This window comes from Siniperca chuatsi, linkage group LG10, assembly GCF_020085105.1.
Source record: "Siniperca chuatsi isolate FFG_IHB_CAS linkage group LG10, ASM2008510v1, whole genome shotgun sequence".
In the NCBI taxonomy this organism is placed as follows: Eukaryota; Metazoa; Chordata; class Actinopteri; order Centrarchiformes; family Sinipercidae; genus Siniperca; species Siniperca chuatsi.
Window position 1 is genome coordinate 16,678,481 of NC_058051.1, and position 16,646 is coordinate 16,695,126.

The following is a 16,646-nucleotide window of genomic DNA, read 5'->3' on the forward strand; positions in this document are numbered from 1 at the left end:
CCAGCTAGAGGCGGGACTAGAAAAGAAAACCTGCCCTCTGAGTGGAGGCAGCAGCGAAGAGCTTAATCAGGATCACACAACAATAATGAATGGAAACGCGTCGTAGCCAAGAAAGTTGAGCAGCAACTAACAAAGTAATTGTTAGTCGCCATTTGAAAGTTATCTGTCTCAAGGGGAACTCTGTTGTAAGTAATGGATTGGCCAGGCAAATTAGAAATTACTTTCTGGAAGAGAAAGCAGCTGTACTTTTATTGTTACTTTTGAAAGTTAAGTTTTTGAAGGGAAACTACAGTGGGACACACTGTAAACCTGAGCGCGTGAGTAAGTGTAAATGGCATTTTGGGACATTAATACGAGACTACTGCACTGTCAGCTGTTTATCTCGGTTTGGAGAAGTGGATTATTTGGATTAATCCGTTAATGAAATTGTTGGAATACTTTTTTGATTATTTTTACTTGGATTATCAACACTGAAGGATTGCGAGGGTTCAAGCTGACTAGAGGATACAGCGCATCTGGGGGAAAATGGGTAATATAGAAAGTGTGGACGGCCAGTCGGAGATGAAGCATCACATCATGCCTCTGAAGGTGCCCATGCCTGACCCCACCGAGCTGGAGGAAAAATTTGCCATTGTTTTGGTAAGTTATGATCAGTTTTGGTTTGTCGGTTTGTCATGGTCCAAATGTCAAAGAGATATCTAACAACTTTCAAATTTGGTCCACTTTTAATTTGAACTTTTACTCAAATTCAGTTTCAAATTTTGAAAAAGTGCTAACATAAACATTCCCCAAAACGGATGGTGTTGTTCCTGAAACAAGAGAGTTGATTTTTGCTCTTTTGTTTTAATAACTTACATGAAAGTGTGTGTGTGTGTGTGTGTGTGTGTGTGTGTGTATTTGCGTTCTTTATCGTCCATTATGAGCTGCTGATATTTTCAATGAACCGACCTGTGCTGTCCCGCCCCTCATTCTCTGCCTGCTGTCCCCCTCTCTCCTGCGGTTCTTTTGTCTCCCGTAAAGTCAGACAACTCAGCGTTTGGCTGAAGTGGCAAACACTGAGCACAGCGTGGTGAGTGTGTGTGTGTGTGTGTGTGGGGGGTTATACTGTATATCCTTGACAGAGCACACATCACGGCATTCTCCGTCTGAGTTTATTTAAAGTTTTCTCGCTGCAGGCTAATCAACTGAAAACAACATTTTCTGAATTCCCCCAAAACTCCCACACCCGAAGAATCTCTCCCCTCCCCTCCCCTCCCTCCACTCTCCACATCAGGCTGGAGTTGAGCTGTCTGAGCGCTTAGTAATAATGAGCACACAGTCAACACCCACTTTTGACGACTATCAACACAGTCAAGTGACTGTCATCCTACGTCAAGGGGACATTTCTCATATTGGCGCATCACAAGAAAGGACTTTGAAGGGAAATTGTCTCCTTTTTCAGGAACAATCATGTGGAGTTCTGCTTAGAATAACTTATGTGTCAGGCTGTTATTATTCACGACAAACTAAAGAAGTGGCTGCTGCAGCAGATTAGTTGATTAATTGATTAGTCAGTCCACACAAAATTAACAATAAAAGCTACTGTTTTGATAATCTATTTATCATTTAAGTCATACTTTAATCAAAAATACCAAACATGTTCTGGTTCCAGCTCCTGTAGTGTGAGGATTTGCTGCTTTTCTTTGTCTTATATGATTGTAAACTGAATATTTTTGGGTTTTGGACTGTTGGTTAGACAAAACAAGACATTCAAAGACGTTAGTTGCAGCACTTTCACTTAAGTAGATTTTTGATCAAGTATGGTATTCAACTACTTTTGTATCATATAGCAGTGGTTCCCAATCTGGGAGTCAGATAAATCTGAGGGGTCATCAGCTGATTAAAGGGATCATTTCAAAAAAATCTGTTACAGAAAATTGTTTAGTTTACAACAAATGTCTTGTACACCAAAAAGTCTTACAGACAGGTGTGTCAGATCAAAAACTCTTACTGTGAAAGAACCCAAGACATCACAACTCACTATATTCACAATTTTTTTGGTCCTCAGACCTTCATCAGGTGAAATTCATATCAATTCATATGAATTTTACCTGATAAAGATCTGAGAAATAAAGGAATAGTTCAACATTTGGAAATTTCATCTTAGGGCAGTATCTGAGAAAGCGCATCACTGAAGAGAACAGGCCTGGACTAGAGATCTGGTTGATAGGGTGTAGAAATAGTTACATCAGGATGCCACATTGGCCTTTTAGACTGGTAGAATATCCCTCAAAAGAGCTTTTTTTTTTTTTTTTTTTTTTTTTACATTTAGTTGAGTAACATATTCATGTTACATTTTACTCCACGCATATCCAAACAGAAAACAAGAGAAAAACAGAAAAGCTCAATAACATCACTCCAACTTGTTCCTCTGTTACAGCGTGAGTAATCCAGCACCACAGAGCCAGATAAACTTTAAATACATAAAGACAAAATTCAAAAGGGTTTTTAATGTAGAAAATCTTCTATTTGTTTATTTTTTTTTGCTAAACAGTGCCATGCAGATTTCTCACAGGTGCTCATTTTGTGCTCCTCACTCCACATTTCAACATAACCACACCCGGCCTTGATTTTCAGCTGTTTAAGACCTTAATTACAGCATCAAGCAGCAAAGAGCTGGGATCCTCACAGCATTACTCAGATAGCCTCGTTCTTGAACACTTTGTGGATCCTCCATGTTTCTGGAATAAAGCCATTACTTGCCAGAGCTATCAGCAGCTATAGAGTAAAGTCCTCATATGAAGAGACTAGCACAGCAAGAAGCCATTCAAAGCCTGCTTGTTGACTGCTGTGATAAGTCTTAGCTATTATGACAATTATACACTGTACTATACTGTAAGCGCTATCATGACAGCTCAAGTCGTGTCTCTTTCACGCAGATGACTCATTGCTCGGGAGGTTTTAGATGAATGTAAGGTTTTTCCATGTGACTGATGGGTAATAATTTGTAGCCGTCACATTTCCCATAAAGAAAAAACTATCAACATACATCCTGCCTACAGACAGGAACAGTCTGCAGTTGTTTGACTGCCCTGCAACACAAATTCTATCCCTGTTATTATGTTCAGCCGTGCAGAGCAGATGATTTCTGTGCAAGAGGCAGTAGACTCAACATTTCAGTTGTGTTTTTGACTGGGAAAAGTTTTCAAGCTCTCCAACCGCACCCCGCCCTACCCCATAGTAGCTCCAGATTTCCTTTGTTTTGTGGGAAAAAAACAACATGCTTGTATATTTTAGTGTTTTTATCAGACAATGGTCTCCTCTCCACCCTACTTGCGCCTTGTTGAGAGATAAAAGTACATCAAAAGCTTCTGTCTCCATGGTAGGAGCTCCTCAGGAAGACAAGGCCATGGATCTGTAATCTGGCAGTGGCTATAGATCTGGGCGCTCCTTCGAAAGTGTCATATGCCAAAAATAGTCTTTCTAGTCTAGTCTAGAGTTTTCACTTAGCTTTTTCTAAATTGTGCAGATTTCTTTCTTCAGTATTTGTTAGCAGAGACATACTTGGCTTCTTTGCAGCCCCCAAAATAACACACTTTCCATAAATTAAATTTTGAAATGGATAATTTCCCCTCCTCCTGACCACTGTGTTTCCTTCTGCATGATGGCATGCTGGTGTAAATGGGGTCTGCATCTGTGTGGCAGGACTGCCCACTCCTCTCAGACACAGCTCACAGACGTCCCACTGGACTAACAGCAGCCCATAATGATGTCATGGGTGCAGCAGCTTTCGCCAGTGTAGTAATATCCCTGGGCTAATGACTTTAACAGGGTTGCTCTACTGTAGATGGTCGAGGAGAATGGAGGAGGGGCGAGACCCCTGAGTTTGCTTCGACTACTTCATGCGGTCTGCTAATAATTTGCCTGGGTCCGTTCTAAGCGGCAGCATGTGCTAAAGGCATCGTCTCCTTCTCGTCTCTTTTGTCCAGCATCCTCAGAAACAGCCTCAGCTCTGTCTTTTGTGGCTGGAAACAGCTGCCTGGTATTTTCCTTTCTTCGTTTTACAGGGGAAATTGCATTGCAGCCAATGGTCGTTGTGGTTGGTTCACTTTACAATAAGAACTGTGTTCCTGCAGGCTGCTACGGGTGTATAACATGCCATTAGATCAGATAGTGGTACAGATCTACCCAGACCTCACAGATAGACAAATGTAAATGAACAACTTAGAAGCTTTATCTATAAAATTATATTTTGGTCATTGGGTCTTTTTTCCCTTTCTTTGTCATTGGTAACTCTTACTTATCCTTGGCTTTGTGCATTTCTAAATGGAAGTGGAACTTTTCATTCACTCACCCAGTCAGTGTTTCCTACCTTCCCATTCCCCAAATTCACTCTCACTGTGGGTCTGTCCTACAAAATAACTTCTCCATATGACTCTGTCCTTATGAAAATGATGCGAGATGAGTGAGTGGCATTTTCAAAGGTGCACGTCTGGCCCAGGGATCCTCTTTCAAAGTGCCCAAGCACCAATCCACCACTGGATTCCTGTGGTCTAGTCTAGGCTGAGGCCACAGGAGAACTCAGAGAGGGAAAATTCCCTTTGAACTGGCGGTCTGCCACTGTTCTTGGTCGTAATGACTTTACCAACATTTTTAAACAGCGCACACATATTTAAGAGCTCTTACAGGAGCGGCATGGGATTATTTTCACCACTTGATTGCACTGGAAATCACTCTAACCGATTTGTCCGACTCTGCTCAACTCCCCGCATCTTTTATACTCTGACATCGAGTTGCATCATGCGTAGATGTGCCAATGCAGCTTTTATTTTGAAGTTTGATTGTTCAAGAATGATGTCTCAACATTAAGTGGCAGCAAATGTTGGGAACACTGCAAAAGTTAAGTCAGTGGTAGTAAAATCATACATGCCGACAATGTGACTCCAGCGCCCTGTCTGACATCACTGTTTCTTAATGGCTGAAGTCTAAAGAAAGCTGCAGTGTCTGATAGATGCCACTCAAGTGGAACTAATGGAGGCAAGCTGTGCAATGTGTTTATTGGACATAAAACCTAAATCATTTTTATTTGTTTAATGGCAGTTGTAGTTTATTTATGTGCCTAGTATGTCTACCACTCCCTTTCTCACACACATCATCCCCACCATTACTGTTTTCTAAAAAGAGAAAATGTGTTTGTTATGTCACTTAAGTTGGAAGAGTGTGTGCATCTGGCTCAGCCATCCACCACTATGCCCCAGGAAGAGGGGGATTATGGGAGTTGAGTACACACAGTTAACTTGGTTTTAGAGCAGCAGAGCAGGCAGGGGGGTTTCAGCACAAGGCTGTCCACCTGGTTCTCTCCACCCTCGGGCTACAATTCCCCAATCTGGTCCAGGCTTTATGGGGAGTTTTAGTGCTTCTCCACTTCTCTCCTTGCAGTTATTTTGGAAAGCAAAGGTCAAGTTAAAGACCATGACTGAGCAGATATAACATGCCCACATAAGTTTTTTTTAAAGGAATAGTCATCATTTAGAAAAATATGCCGAGAGTTAGATGGAGGACATGTGTTTGTGCATTTGTGCGTGTCAGTGGGGGTTTGCATGCTGCTCTAATGCAGCTGCACCAAGGCTGTAGGTTGGAGAAGTGGTTTCCTCCTCAATACAATGGGGACTCTGTCAGTCAGTGTTGTTTTAGAAAGGGGGCCTCATCCCCTGGTGTCTTTTGTGCCGCTACACTCTTTTTACGTGGACGCTCAGAAGAACTGCTGTAAGCCCATTTAAAGAGCCAGTGGATTACTGCTTGATGCTGCCTCTACTATACACTAGTGGCACGATGCAATTATTTCCCAGGTCTACAGTAGTTTTTCTTTATCTTCTTGTTTCTCAAGACTTCTGCCTTTTTACAGTGACACCTCAAGTGAATGAAGTCATATTGAGAAACAAAGTAAACTTTTGAACACATATGACTGGTAACATGATTCAATGATTCTCATGTAAATTGTATGTGTCTTGACTTTCTTTTGGTTTTGGTTTTTGTTCCTCTTTATTTTATTATCACCATTTCTCCCTCCCTCCTGCACAGACCTCCACCCAGAAGATAAGTCCTTAGAATGTTCAGTTGATTAAAATCTTTTATTTTTACACAGCTGAGGCTCAGATTTGTTGCCCTTTCTCTTTGGCCGACCTTCATCTTTTTAACTGGGCAATGTGTCAAAAGGTCTGGCCGGTATGACTTATTGAGGCATTCACGTACCTGCATTCCTGACATTCCCTATGTATATCATCTGTTGGCTGGGGCTTCCCTGGGCAATGCACAGACGCAGAGGGGAGAATAAACAGGATGTTTGCTAGACAGGAATGAACGTATCCCTCCGATTCATGACCAACTGTAGTATTTATTTATAACTCAGTCCTAACCTCACTCATATCTTTGTTTGTGTTGACATTTCCTAGATACAGTATGTAAACAAATAAAATTGGACAATATAGTTGTCAGGTGGGATTGCTGGAATAGATTTATGTCTCTGTTTTGGAACACAAAAACCTCCTAGATAAGCTCACGTAAACAAGTGCGCATTTCAAGTTCACTCACGTTTGAAGCTTGAGGAACATCTGGCTTCAGAAAGACCTTGAGCTCAGGACATTTTCATCTTTATCTCAGGCTGTGACTATTAGTTCGGCTTAAAGAATCCTGTGATAACCCTTGAACACTTGAACCCAGCTATCGCCGCCATCAATCACTGCTATGTCACCGGGTAAATAAATGGATTAGCAAATAGGTTCTGGGATATGGTTTTGCTTTAGCCACCGAAAATGGCATTTCACCAACTTCCTGTTGCTTTGACTAGCTGTGGAATGTCCATTTGGTCACGTGTTGTAAAGAAGGGACTGGAGGGAAAGTTATTTCTCTCAACAGAGTGACTCAGAGGTCACAGACTAGAAGTCGTGAGTTCATGGGAGAAGAGAGGGCTTCAGCGTGCATTCAGGCTGGAGAAGGGAAGGTTGTGGACTAACAGGAGGACAGACAACTAAAGGAGTCTGCAAACCTCACGCCACAGCTGTAAACTGTGTTGCCTTTAAACTCCTGATTTTACTGGGGATTTAACTCCCCATGAGTTGAGTTGTAATGCTTCTTACAGATAGTTTCAGCCATTCGAACGACTTTGAGTTTTGACCATTTGTGCTCTCATCTATTGTAGTGCTGAAACAAACAGTCAAGTAATCAGTGAACGATCAACAGAAAATAAATCAACAACAAGTCTGATAATTGATGAAGCGTTTAAGTCATTTGCCAGGCAAAAATGCCATAGATTCACTGGTTTCAGCCTCTCAAATGTGAGGATTAGCTGCTTTTTTTCCATGTTATCACTGTAAACCTCATATATTTGACTTTTAGACTCTTGGACTCATAAAACTAACAATATGAAGATGTCACCTTGAACTTTGCGAATAGTGATTTAAAATTTTCACTACTGATATATATTTTATAATTTCATCGTTTAATTGGGAACAATTGACAGATTTATTGATAATGAAAATATCTCTGTTTTTAGCCGTAACCTGTAGCTTACTATAAAACTACATCAACTAATATCAATTTAAGAAGAGTTTAAGTTGTGTAGAATATACAGACTTTTCCATTTTTATTGTTTGAGGGTTGGAAAATGGAAAGCAATTTATGTTAATTGTGTTTGGATCATTTGTGTTACATTGGTTTCACCTGCTAAATGCTTCAAGATTTACATGTCACGAATGTGGTTTGGCCACTGACTCCAGGATTGCATGTAAATGAAGTGCGTGCCCTTACCAGTTATGTTAATATGTTAATACACAGGATCTAAAGTGAGTCTGCTGATATTTGCTCTGACAAGGACCAGTGTCAGGAGGGAGGGGTGAAAACTTTACCTCTCCGCCCGTTAAAAAAACATCTTCTGCTCTCTGTCCCTCCCACCTTCAGTCTCTGTCTTTGGGAGAGCTGGTAGCGTCTGTTTTGTTGGCCTCCCAGTCTTCTAGCATCTTTGTGCTTTGTTGTGATTGCCTGGTTAAGGTTACCTCGCGAAAGAGCGATAGGGTGATCAGGTGTCTGCTCAGAGAAAGGGGGGCAGTGTTTTCTCACACTCTGTTCTGTCGCTTTCAATTCAACGAGGCTTACCTGGGAGCTGGAAAAACACCTACAATTCATTCATACACACATAAACACATGGTCGTATTACACATAACAGCTATGGTACAAACCTGACATTACTCAGGGCAGTTTTTGATTTCCTGAAGAGTTCAGGAAGTCCCTGCAGCCCGGTGACGAACTGCTGAGCCTCTCATCCTGTCTCCTCTCATTGTGTTTCAATACCAAGGAAAAGGAGGAATCCAAAACAATAGCACTGACAGTCATTAATGAAAAGCTAGCGTGATATATTTAGATGCTGTCCTAAACTGAGTGTGATTCAAACTTATGTTTACCATAAATGATGGCAATTAATCATGTTATCTCGCTTGATGATCCCCACCCCATGTAGTCATAATCTACTGTATGTGTACGTGGCAGGTACAGTATGACAGACAGACGCCCAGAAGTTGGTTCTGTATTTATCCTTTCTGTTCTGGTTATTTCTTTCTTTTTTTTTTTTTTTGAGGGACACATTTATCTTGAACTATATCCAGCCACCTTTGGCATAGGAAATGGTGCATCACTTTCTTTTCTCATTACGAGGGCCTAAATATGCTCAGTTAATATGCTTAAAACAAACACAGTCTTGCCAAGTCCCATATTCATTATGTTTTCTTTGCCTCCTTGTTGGCTCTACTTTCTGATAGCCTGGGATCAGTGGCCTGGCTTTTTCCACCTTCTTCAGACAGTACCCTTCATTAAAGTGCTTCTGGTCTTATCTTCCCTCCTCATTGGCTGGTCCAGTATTTTCCTTTGTTACCAGATCACTGAAGTATGCTCAGAAATGTGTTGCTTTTTCATATATAGCTGATGTGCTTTGAAACAATATGTTGATGCTTTTATTTATAATTTTAAAAAAACAAATATTTTAGCAGCCAAATGAAATCATGTACAATGTCAGCCTTTTATTCTATCACAAGAGTCACAGGATTAATGTCCAAACAGGATTTGAAAAAGCTGAACCATGCTTTTATTTCCAGTAGGTCAGTCACTTTCTTTTCAGCCTTCAGCTGCTAAACAAAAAAGACAAGAAAAGACAAGTCTCTAAAATGAATAAATTGAAGGGTTAGGACCACCATAATTAAAGTTTTTGTTGACCCTAGTATTTATATATATAGATTTAAAGGAATAGTTCCACATTTTAGGAAATATACTTATTCACTTTCGATCGATACCACTTTTAAATCTGTATGTTCAATATGAAGCTCCACATTGGTATTGGTCTTTGTTTATCTGTTTATCTTGTACTGGTTGTCTAATATGCAATCTGTGAAGCACTTTAAATTGCCATTGTGTAAGAAATGTGCTATACATGATCAAATAAATTAACCTGCCTTTCATGTGTTTTAAGCTCAGTGCATTGTTGTTGTGCTGTGACCCTTGATTGTGTTGGCTGGGCATCTTACAGCTTAGTCGTGCCATAGGTACCTTCTTCCTGGACCCCACCCTGATGAGCAGACACTCAGACTTGTTGGGAGTTAAGAGGTCTGTCTGGGCTTCAGTGTCTGTACTGCTACAGGCTCTGTCCGGCATAGTGAGCTCTTTAACCGCCCACTCATTTCCCTCTGAGCTGATGACAACTAAGTCTGGCCTGTGTAAACCTATCAAAGTAGATAAAAAACACAGACTTTGCATTTCCAACCCACTGATGGAGCACAAAAGAGAGAATCACATTGAATGCATTTGCTTAGTAAGCCACTTATAGGGTGTTTCAGTCAGAAAATTTGATTTACATGGGACAAGACACATGTCATGCATACAAATAGCCCAGCTTGCCTGGGCTTACATGCCACCACGGATTCATACAAGTCAGATCCAGAATGCTACACAAACATTTCCAATCAATACTACAACAAAGTCCAAGAATTAAGGAAATCAATTATTTTTCTCAGTCACATTTTCAGACTTTCATTGTCTACAACAAATTCCATAAATCACTGATAAAAACTTAGTCCAACTTGCCTTCTCTTCCAGGCTTTTGAGACAAACTTAGGAAACTTAAACACATCAAAATGAAACAACCATTTCAGTTTTTGATCATCTGTACACCAGAATATTTCAGGGTTTTTCATGGAAAATTCACATTCTTTATTCATCATAATATGTACAGTACAAAAGAAAACACAGCTGCCAAAGACATCTTGCAGAATAAACTTCTTGCCTGGTAGCAACCTGAGGAACATCTTTGGCAAAACAGTGTCCTCTACAAAAACAGGCTGAGGAACGTCTGCATGCAGAGCTCTAACGTTTGGTGTATGGTGGTGTTATATCTTATCCCGACTGAAAGTGTGAGGCTGTGAGAAAGATCAGAGGAGGAAACATCCTGTCACTCTTTTCCATTTGTCTTTCTGGGGGCTTCTAGCTGGAGTTGCGAGTCATAAGCTCAACTCAAGGCTAATCGTAAATCAGCTCGGATTAGGAAGCTGTCCAGTTTAGGGCAGATGGAGTTGCCCTGTTGACTTTAATGTCTGAAGTGACCATGGGCTCTACAGCATCCACCCTTGGTTTTTGGGGTCTATGCGTGACTTGAGCGCTCTGCTGAGTCCCTGATGGCCCTCCTGGACTCCATGCCTCCTTAACCGGCAACCTGACCCCGTCATCTACTTTAACTGTTGAGTCTTTAAAACCCCCATCTTCCTTTGTTGATGGCTCAAATGTCTCTCTGTTTTAGAGTTGTTACTCCAGTGCTTAAATCTCCTCCACAGCATCATTTTTCCTCTAAATGATTATCCCAATTTTTTACTTTGCTTGTGCCTAATACTTTTTTAGGTTAATTACCTGTTATTTATCCTAGGGCTGCAATCAAACACTATTTTCACTATCAATTAAATGGTTAATCTCTTTTTTGAGTAGTTGTTTAATTCTTTAGTCTATAAAATGTCAGAAAATGATGATCATAGTTTCTCAGAGACCAGGGTAACATCTTCAAATTGCTTGTGTTGTCCAAAACCCAAATGTATTCAATTTGTAATGATATAAAATAAAGAAACCACATTTTAGAGGCTGAAACCAGCCATTGTTTGGTATTTTCTAAACAATTAATCATCAAATCTAAATTAATGTTGATTAATTTGACTATTCACTAATCCTCTCCGATCTTATTTCTTCCATTATATCTTTTGTCACCGCATTTCTTTACTTTTTTCTGTAACTGAGATTTGTGTGCAAGAGATCTTTACATAAGAAGCAAAAAAGATTAATGGTATTTTAACAAGTTTAACCATATTAGAGTGGAGTTACAGTGAAGTTTTTCATTCTATCTCTTCTGTAGCTCTGTTTGTAAACTGTCTCCTGTTCTAGCTCACAATGGGGGCCTAATGATTGGAGAGATAGTGGTGATAATAGAACCAGTTCATCTGGTTGTGCAGTGTACTGGTGTTGTCTTATAGCCAGATTTTGCTCCACACAGCACCAGGGGGCATACACTGACCCTGCCCACCAGCCATTGTTAGCGATTTTCTATGAGGAAAAAAAATAGCTCAAATGTCAAAGGATGGGAATGGCACAGCACCAAATAAAAACAAAGCTCCACATTGAGTCCTTTGTCAAGCCAGTCTCAGGTCAAACACGAAAGGCTTTGCTGGAGGAGAGAGTATGTGGGCAACATGGCAACATAACAAGCACCAAACATTTTTGGCATTTCTGTAGTATTTTACCCCTAAAATGGGCCAGTGAGTTAAAAACTAGTGCCACTGCTCCCTGTCTCCCATAAAACGACTTGTTTTTAGCTTCTTATAAACACAGGAAGTGCAAGATTGTATCACTGTGGGAGAAAGTGAAATGAAATTACCTAAATTGGGTTACTTGGCTCGAATTACCCAAATCTAGTCAGAAAGGAAACATCCTTTCTGCTTTTTGCCTTGTCGCAGGAGAAGCCTCTTCTCTAACATGCCCCCCAACCCACTTCCACCCCCCTATCATTCGAGCAATACTTTTTATAAATGTTTTTTGTTTTTACATTTGTAGCTCCACACACATCTGCACACAGTCCCACCTGTATTTGTTTACATTACCTGAGGCTCTAACTGACTAAAGACAGAACAGTATTAAACATCTTCAAGTCTTCAGTGTGTCTTCATTGTGCTCAAAATGACATGGTACCTATTGCATTTACTGATTATTACATTATTTTATTGTTTTTATAACTTAAATCTTTTCCAAATCCAATAACAGTGGGCAGGTTTTGACTTTATTTTGCTCTTTTGTCTTTACTAAATGGATGAACATCTGTGTGTGTGTCTGGTCTGCATGTTTTCCAGAAACTCAGAATTACATTAGTACAAAAGGGGACCTTGCTCTTTGCCTGTTTGCCCCACAGTTCTACTTTAGTATGCATGACTGACCAAGAAAACAAAGGGAGCCAGGCTTTGTGTCTGGACAGATGCTGGTGTAGATATCTAGGGAAATCTTTTTTCATTTACCCTTCAGTTGTTTACCTCAAAATTCAAGCCTCTTGAACATTTTCTGGAGTGTATTAAAGAGATCCACTTAGTGCAATCGGTACTTCTGATTCATTACTTCATTATGAATATGACTAAGGGTCAATCCACTTAAACTTAGGTGGACTCAGGTTACTAACTTAACTTTTTAGTCTCACATATAGTAAAAGAGGGCTGCAACTAATTATTATTTTCATCATTGATTAATCTGTTGATTATTTTCTCAATCAGTTGATTAGTTGTTTTGTCCAAATGTCCAAAAAATGCCAGTCACGGTTTCCCAGAACTGAATTAATGATAATTCAATGCACCCAAAATTAATAAGTTAAAGCTTTTTGAATATGTGATTTTTTTCTTATGATGATCACAAAATGGGGGTTATTATTTACTGTAGTAGTTTTTAATCAGTGACCAATGCTAATTAAAGTGGATCAACCTGTAATTAATAGTTGTCCATCAGTTTTTTTTAAAACATTGTTTTAAATAAAATTGTGGGTAGTATCCGCTCTTAAATATGCTTAGAGACAGATCATTTATTAGAGACAGACACAGATGGGACACTACTCTTCAGGTAGTATGACCTTCCTAAAGACTGTGTTGTTGGTAAAATTTCTCCCAGGAGAGACAGAGGAGGAGAGAGATCAGCTTAGGGGTCAGACAAGAGAGAACATTTACTACCATAAACTACTACTATAAACAGGACACATTCCTCCTTTAATTCTGGACATCTGGTATGCATGTTGCCTCTCTCTTCTCTCCTGTGTGGGATTTATAAAGCAGGTTATGTCAAAGACCCAATATGTAACATCTTTGCACTGCTTTCCACTACACATACAGCTTTGTCAGGCATTGTATTTTTACATGCTTTTTTTATGGCATCCATCTGCAGTTTAAGGTTACTGCATGTGTTTTTGAGTGTGCTTTGTAATTTGGGATTACAAAAAAATGCTATTCAGCGTGAAATTATTAGTCAGCTCCATAAAATAAATGTGTAGAAGAAATACAGAAGCACAGTTTGGTTTTTTTTACCTCTGTCCTCAGTCCTCTTTAGACAACATGATTCATGGTGTGCTGATAGAGTGAGCAATGTGGTCCCAATGTGGAAAACAAATTTTAAAATACTCACACGTGATATTCCACCGCGACCAATGACTGAGTGGTTGCCATAGGAATAGGTATATGTTATTTTCCATCTATCACACTTCACCAGTGGCAAAATGCCAGTTTGAACATCACGGCTGGCCTGGGATGGGTTAACAGGGTGTTGCGTTTTAGACAGGAGGCTGAGTTATAGCTGCAGGTTAAAAGTCAAGCTGACAGGCCGTTTGTGGCCGGGCTTTCGGGGTACTGTTGATACGGGTGTAAATGAGGGTTCCCAGTGCAAACAATCCCTCATGTCTCTTCAAAGAGAAATGCTGAGGTGATCAGTTTCAGGGGCTGGCGAGCTCCCTCATATTGTTGCGCTTCCTCATTTTTAAGATTTCCATCTCAACGCCTGTTTACAAGCTCTTGGCTCAGTCAAGGAAGTTATCAGTCAAAAATGTGTGTCGTATAGTTTGTGTTCTTTTTTACAGTTGTCACTAGGAGGTAAAACGCTTCAGTGGATTGGTCTCCAAACATAAATTAGCGCATTTAGGGTTTAATTTGAGCCACAGTAAACTGGCTGCCTCAGGATGTCTCATGTGGCGTTCAAGTGTTTTTATGGATGGATTAGATGACAGGTCCGCTAATAGGCCCATAACTTTGTTGTAGTTAACAGTAAAGTGTTGCCTGAACGATACTGAGACTTGGGAGTGCAGAGGAGATGCGAATCATCTCCTGGGGCAGGATGCTGAAAGTCAACACAGGAAGTGAGGTCATAGTGTAAGTCCCCCAAATTTCGGCTGTGCTCTGCTGTTGGCGCCAGAGGCCTATAAAGCCCCAGTCACTGACACATACTTGGTTACAGCTTCTATAAATAGTCAAACAAACAGAAATAGGGAAATATGTGGTTATAAATGAAACTAATGCTTACATTTTACATTTTCAGAATTCTATGAACCTGCCTCCAGACAAAGCAAGGCTCCTCAGACAGTATGACAATGAGAAGAAGTGGGACCTGATCTGCGACCAGGTGCATTCATAAACTCTAAATTACCAAACCAGCACTCACAATGTACACACACCTGCCACCATTGCATTACTCATTCTGCACAAACACTTCAGCAAACACACATTACAATGCTTACTCTGTTGTGTATCTACAGGAGAGGTTTCAGGTGAAGAATCCGCCTCACACCTACATCCAGAAGCTACGAGGTTACTTAGACCCTGGAGTCACACGAAAGGTGAGACTGTACAAATGACTTTTCAAATATAGTGTCCTCTTAAAGGGGAACTCCACCAATTTTACACATCAGAGTCTGTTTACAGGTCTTGGGGAGTATAATTGCATATGTGAAACAAGTTATATAAAGCCTTTTTTGGCTACAGAGGGAGCTGTGTAAAGTCAGATAAATTGCCTCAAGTGATGTCACAAATTGTCACAAATTGTCACAAATGAAATGTCAGTGGTCAAGTTGCATTGTGGGTAATGCAGGCACAAAGGAAGAAGAATGCGTGGAGTAAAAAAGATGAGATCTCTGGTCCTGCTGCATCTATTTTAATACTTTTTATTAAACTGTCCATTCTGAGTCCGACAATGTTACAGGAGTGCAATGCTAAATCGGTGGGGTACTGTAAACTCTCACTGCTTATTAAGTTGTACTTGCACAATGACAAATGCAGCAAAACTTTCTGCTTTTATTATGTGTTACAGAAGTTTCGCAGGCGGGTGCAGGAATCTACAAAGGTCTTGAGGGAGCTGGAGATCTCACTGAGGACAAACCACATCGGGTAATCAGTTCTTATCGCTCCCATTTTTCTGGTGAATTACACAGTTCTATTTATTGGTGCACAAAGCTTAAGGAAACCACATTATTGTTTACCCTTCTGAAGAATAGTCCTTTCTGTGCTCTTGCTGCTGCAGGGACCCAGAGCTCTCTCTGGTGCCCAAATATCCCCCATTGTTCTGACTTGCCAAGCTCTGCAGCTCCACTTCATAGAGCTGGTCCTCATAATGCCCAGATGGTAGCCATTGTGATGCCTCTTCCACTCCCCCATAGTGTTGAGCAGGAAGCTTTGCTGTGTGTATGCCAGAGGGACAGGAAGCCTGGCTGACCAATGCTGAACCCAGTGAAAAGCACAAAAAGGATACTTTTATGTTTACATATTTCTCACATTTTAAAGCAAACAGTCTTTTTGTATTATTTTGTCAGATTTTGTCATAGACATAGGCATTCAATACTGTTCACTATACAACCACTGTGTTATATTGGGCTTTTCTAGCCTTTATCTTTATCTCAGTGTTGCAGACATGATCCTTGACTTTATAATCCGATGTCACACAAATACTTCCACAAAAATGTGCTGCAGTTACTTTCCACTGAACTCCCAAACAAAAAGGAGCTTGTAAAAAGGCTTTGATTTTCCATAGCGTTCATTGAGCTCCAAGAATAACTCATATTCTATTAGGCTTCATCAATAAAGGTCTGTTTCGATGCATTTCCCAGAAAGACAAGAAAAAGAAAAGCTATTTTTAGACGACATTTGTGGGTGGGATTGAGTGTAACAGATGCTGGTTTATTGTGTGTGTCTGAATCCTGGGCCCTTTCTGATGTGTTATTCCTGAGATTGCCAAGAAAATCTGAAATAGCAACTGGTTGGAGAGAAGTAGAGGGAGAGAGAAGGAGCAAGAGAGGAAGGAGTGAGGGGTCAGATGGGGGGTAGGTAGACAGGAAACTGATGATCAAGCCCGCCTCCTTGTCCACTCCCCTCCTCTCCTTCCCTCCTTCCCTCCTTCCCTCCTGCACCCAATCTTACTTCTTACTGCTTTGTTTGCTTTCCTCTGTCTTCTCCTCACCTCTCTTCCATTTCCCTCCCTCTGTCCCTCAGCTACTTTGAGTCTCTTGATTGCTTTCCTGCCTGACTCGCCATTGGCTGACTAGCAGGCTGTCATCATAACTGGCACTTCAAGACTATTTTAAG

At 40.5% G+C, this 16,646-nt stretch overlaps 1 protein-coding gene across 5 annotated transcripts in view; it reads left to right on the plus strand.

The window, feature by feature from the left end:
• The first annotated feature begins 59 nt into the window (after nucleotides 1-59).
• Nucleotides 60-16,646, plus strand: part of fmnl3 (formin-like 3) — a 33,193-nt gene continuing 16,606 nt past the window's right edge. For 3 of the 5 annotated variants that reach the window (XM_044211080.1, XM_044211084.1, XM_044211081.1), the window contains exons 1-4: nucleotides 61-639; nucleotides 14,611-14,694; nucleotides 14,828-14,908; nucleotides 15,379-15,455. In XM_044211080.1, the coding sequence (XP_044067015.1) occupies nucleotides 526-639; nucleotides 14,611-14,694; nucleotides 14,828-14,908; nucleotides 15,379-15,455 (356 nt within the window). In that variant the 5' untranslated portion in view covers nucleotides 61-525. Of the gene's footprint in view, nucleotides 640-14,610; nucleotides 14,695-14,827; nucleotides 14,909-15,378; nucleotides 15,456-16,646 lie in introns of all 5 variants that reach the window. The other 2 variants (XM_044211082.1, XM_044211083.1) reach the window with 1 other exon arrangement.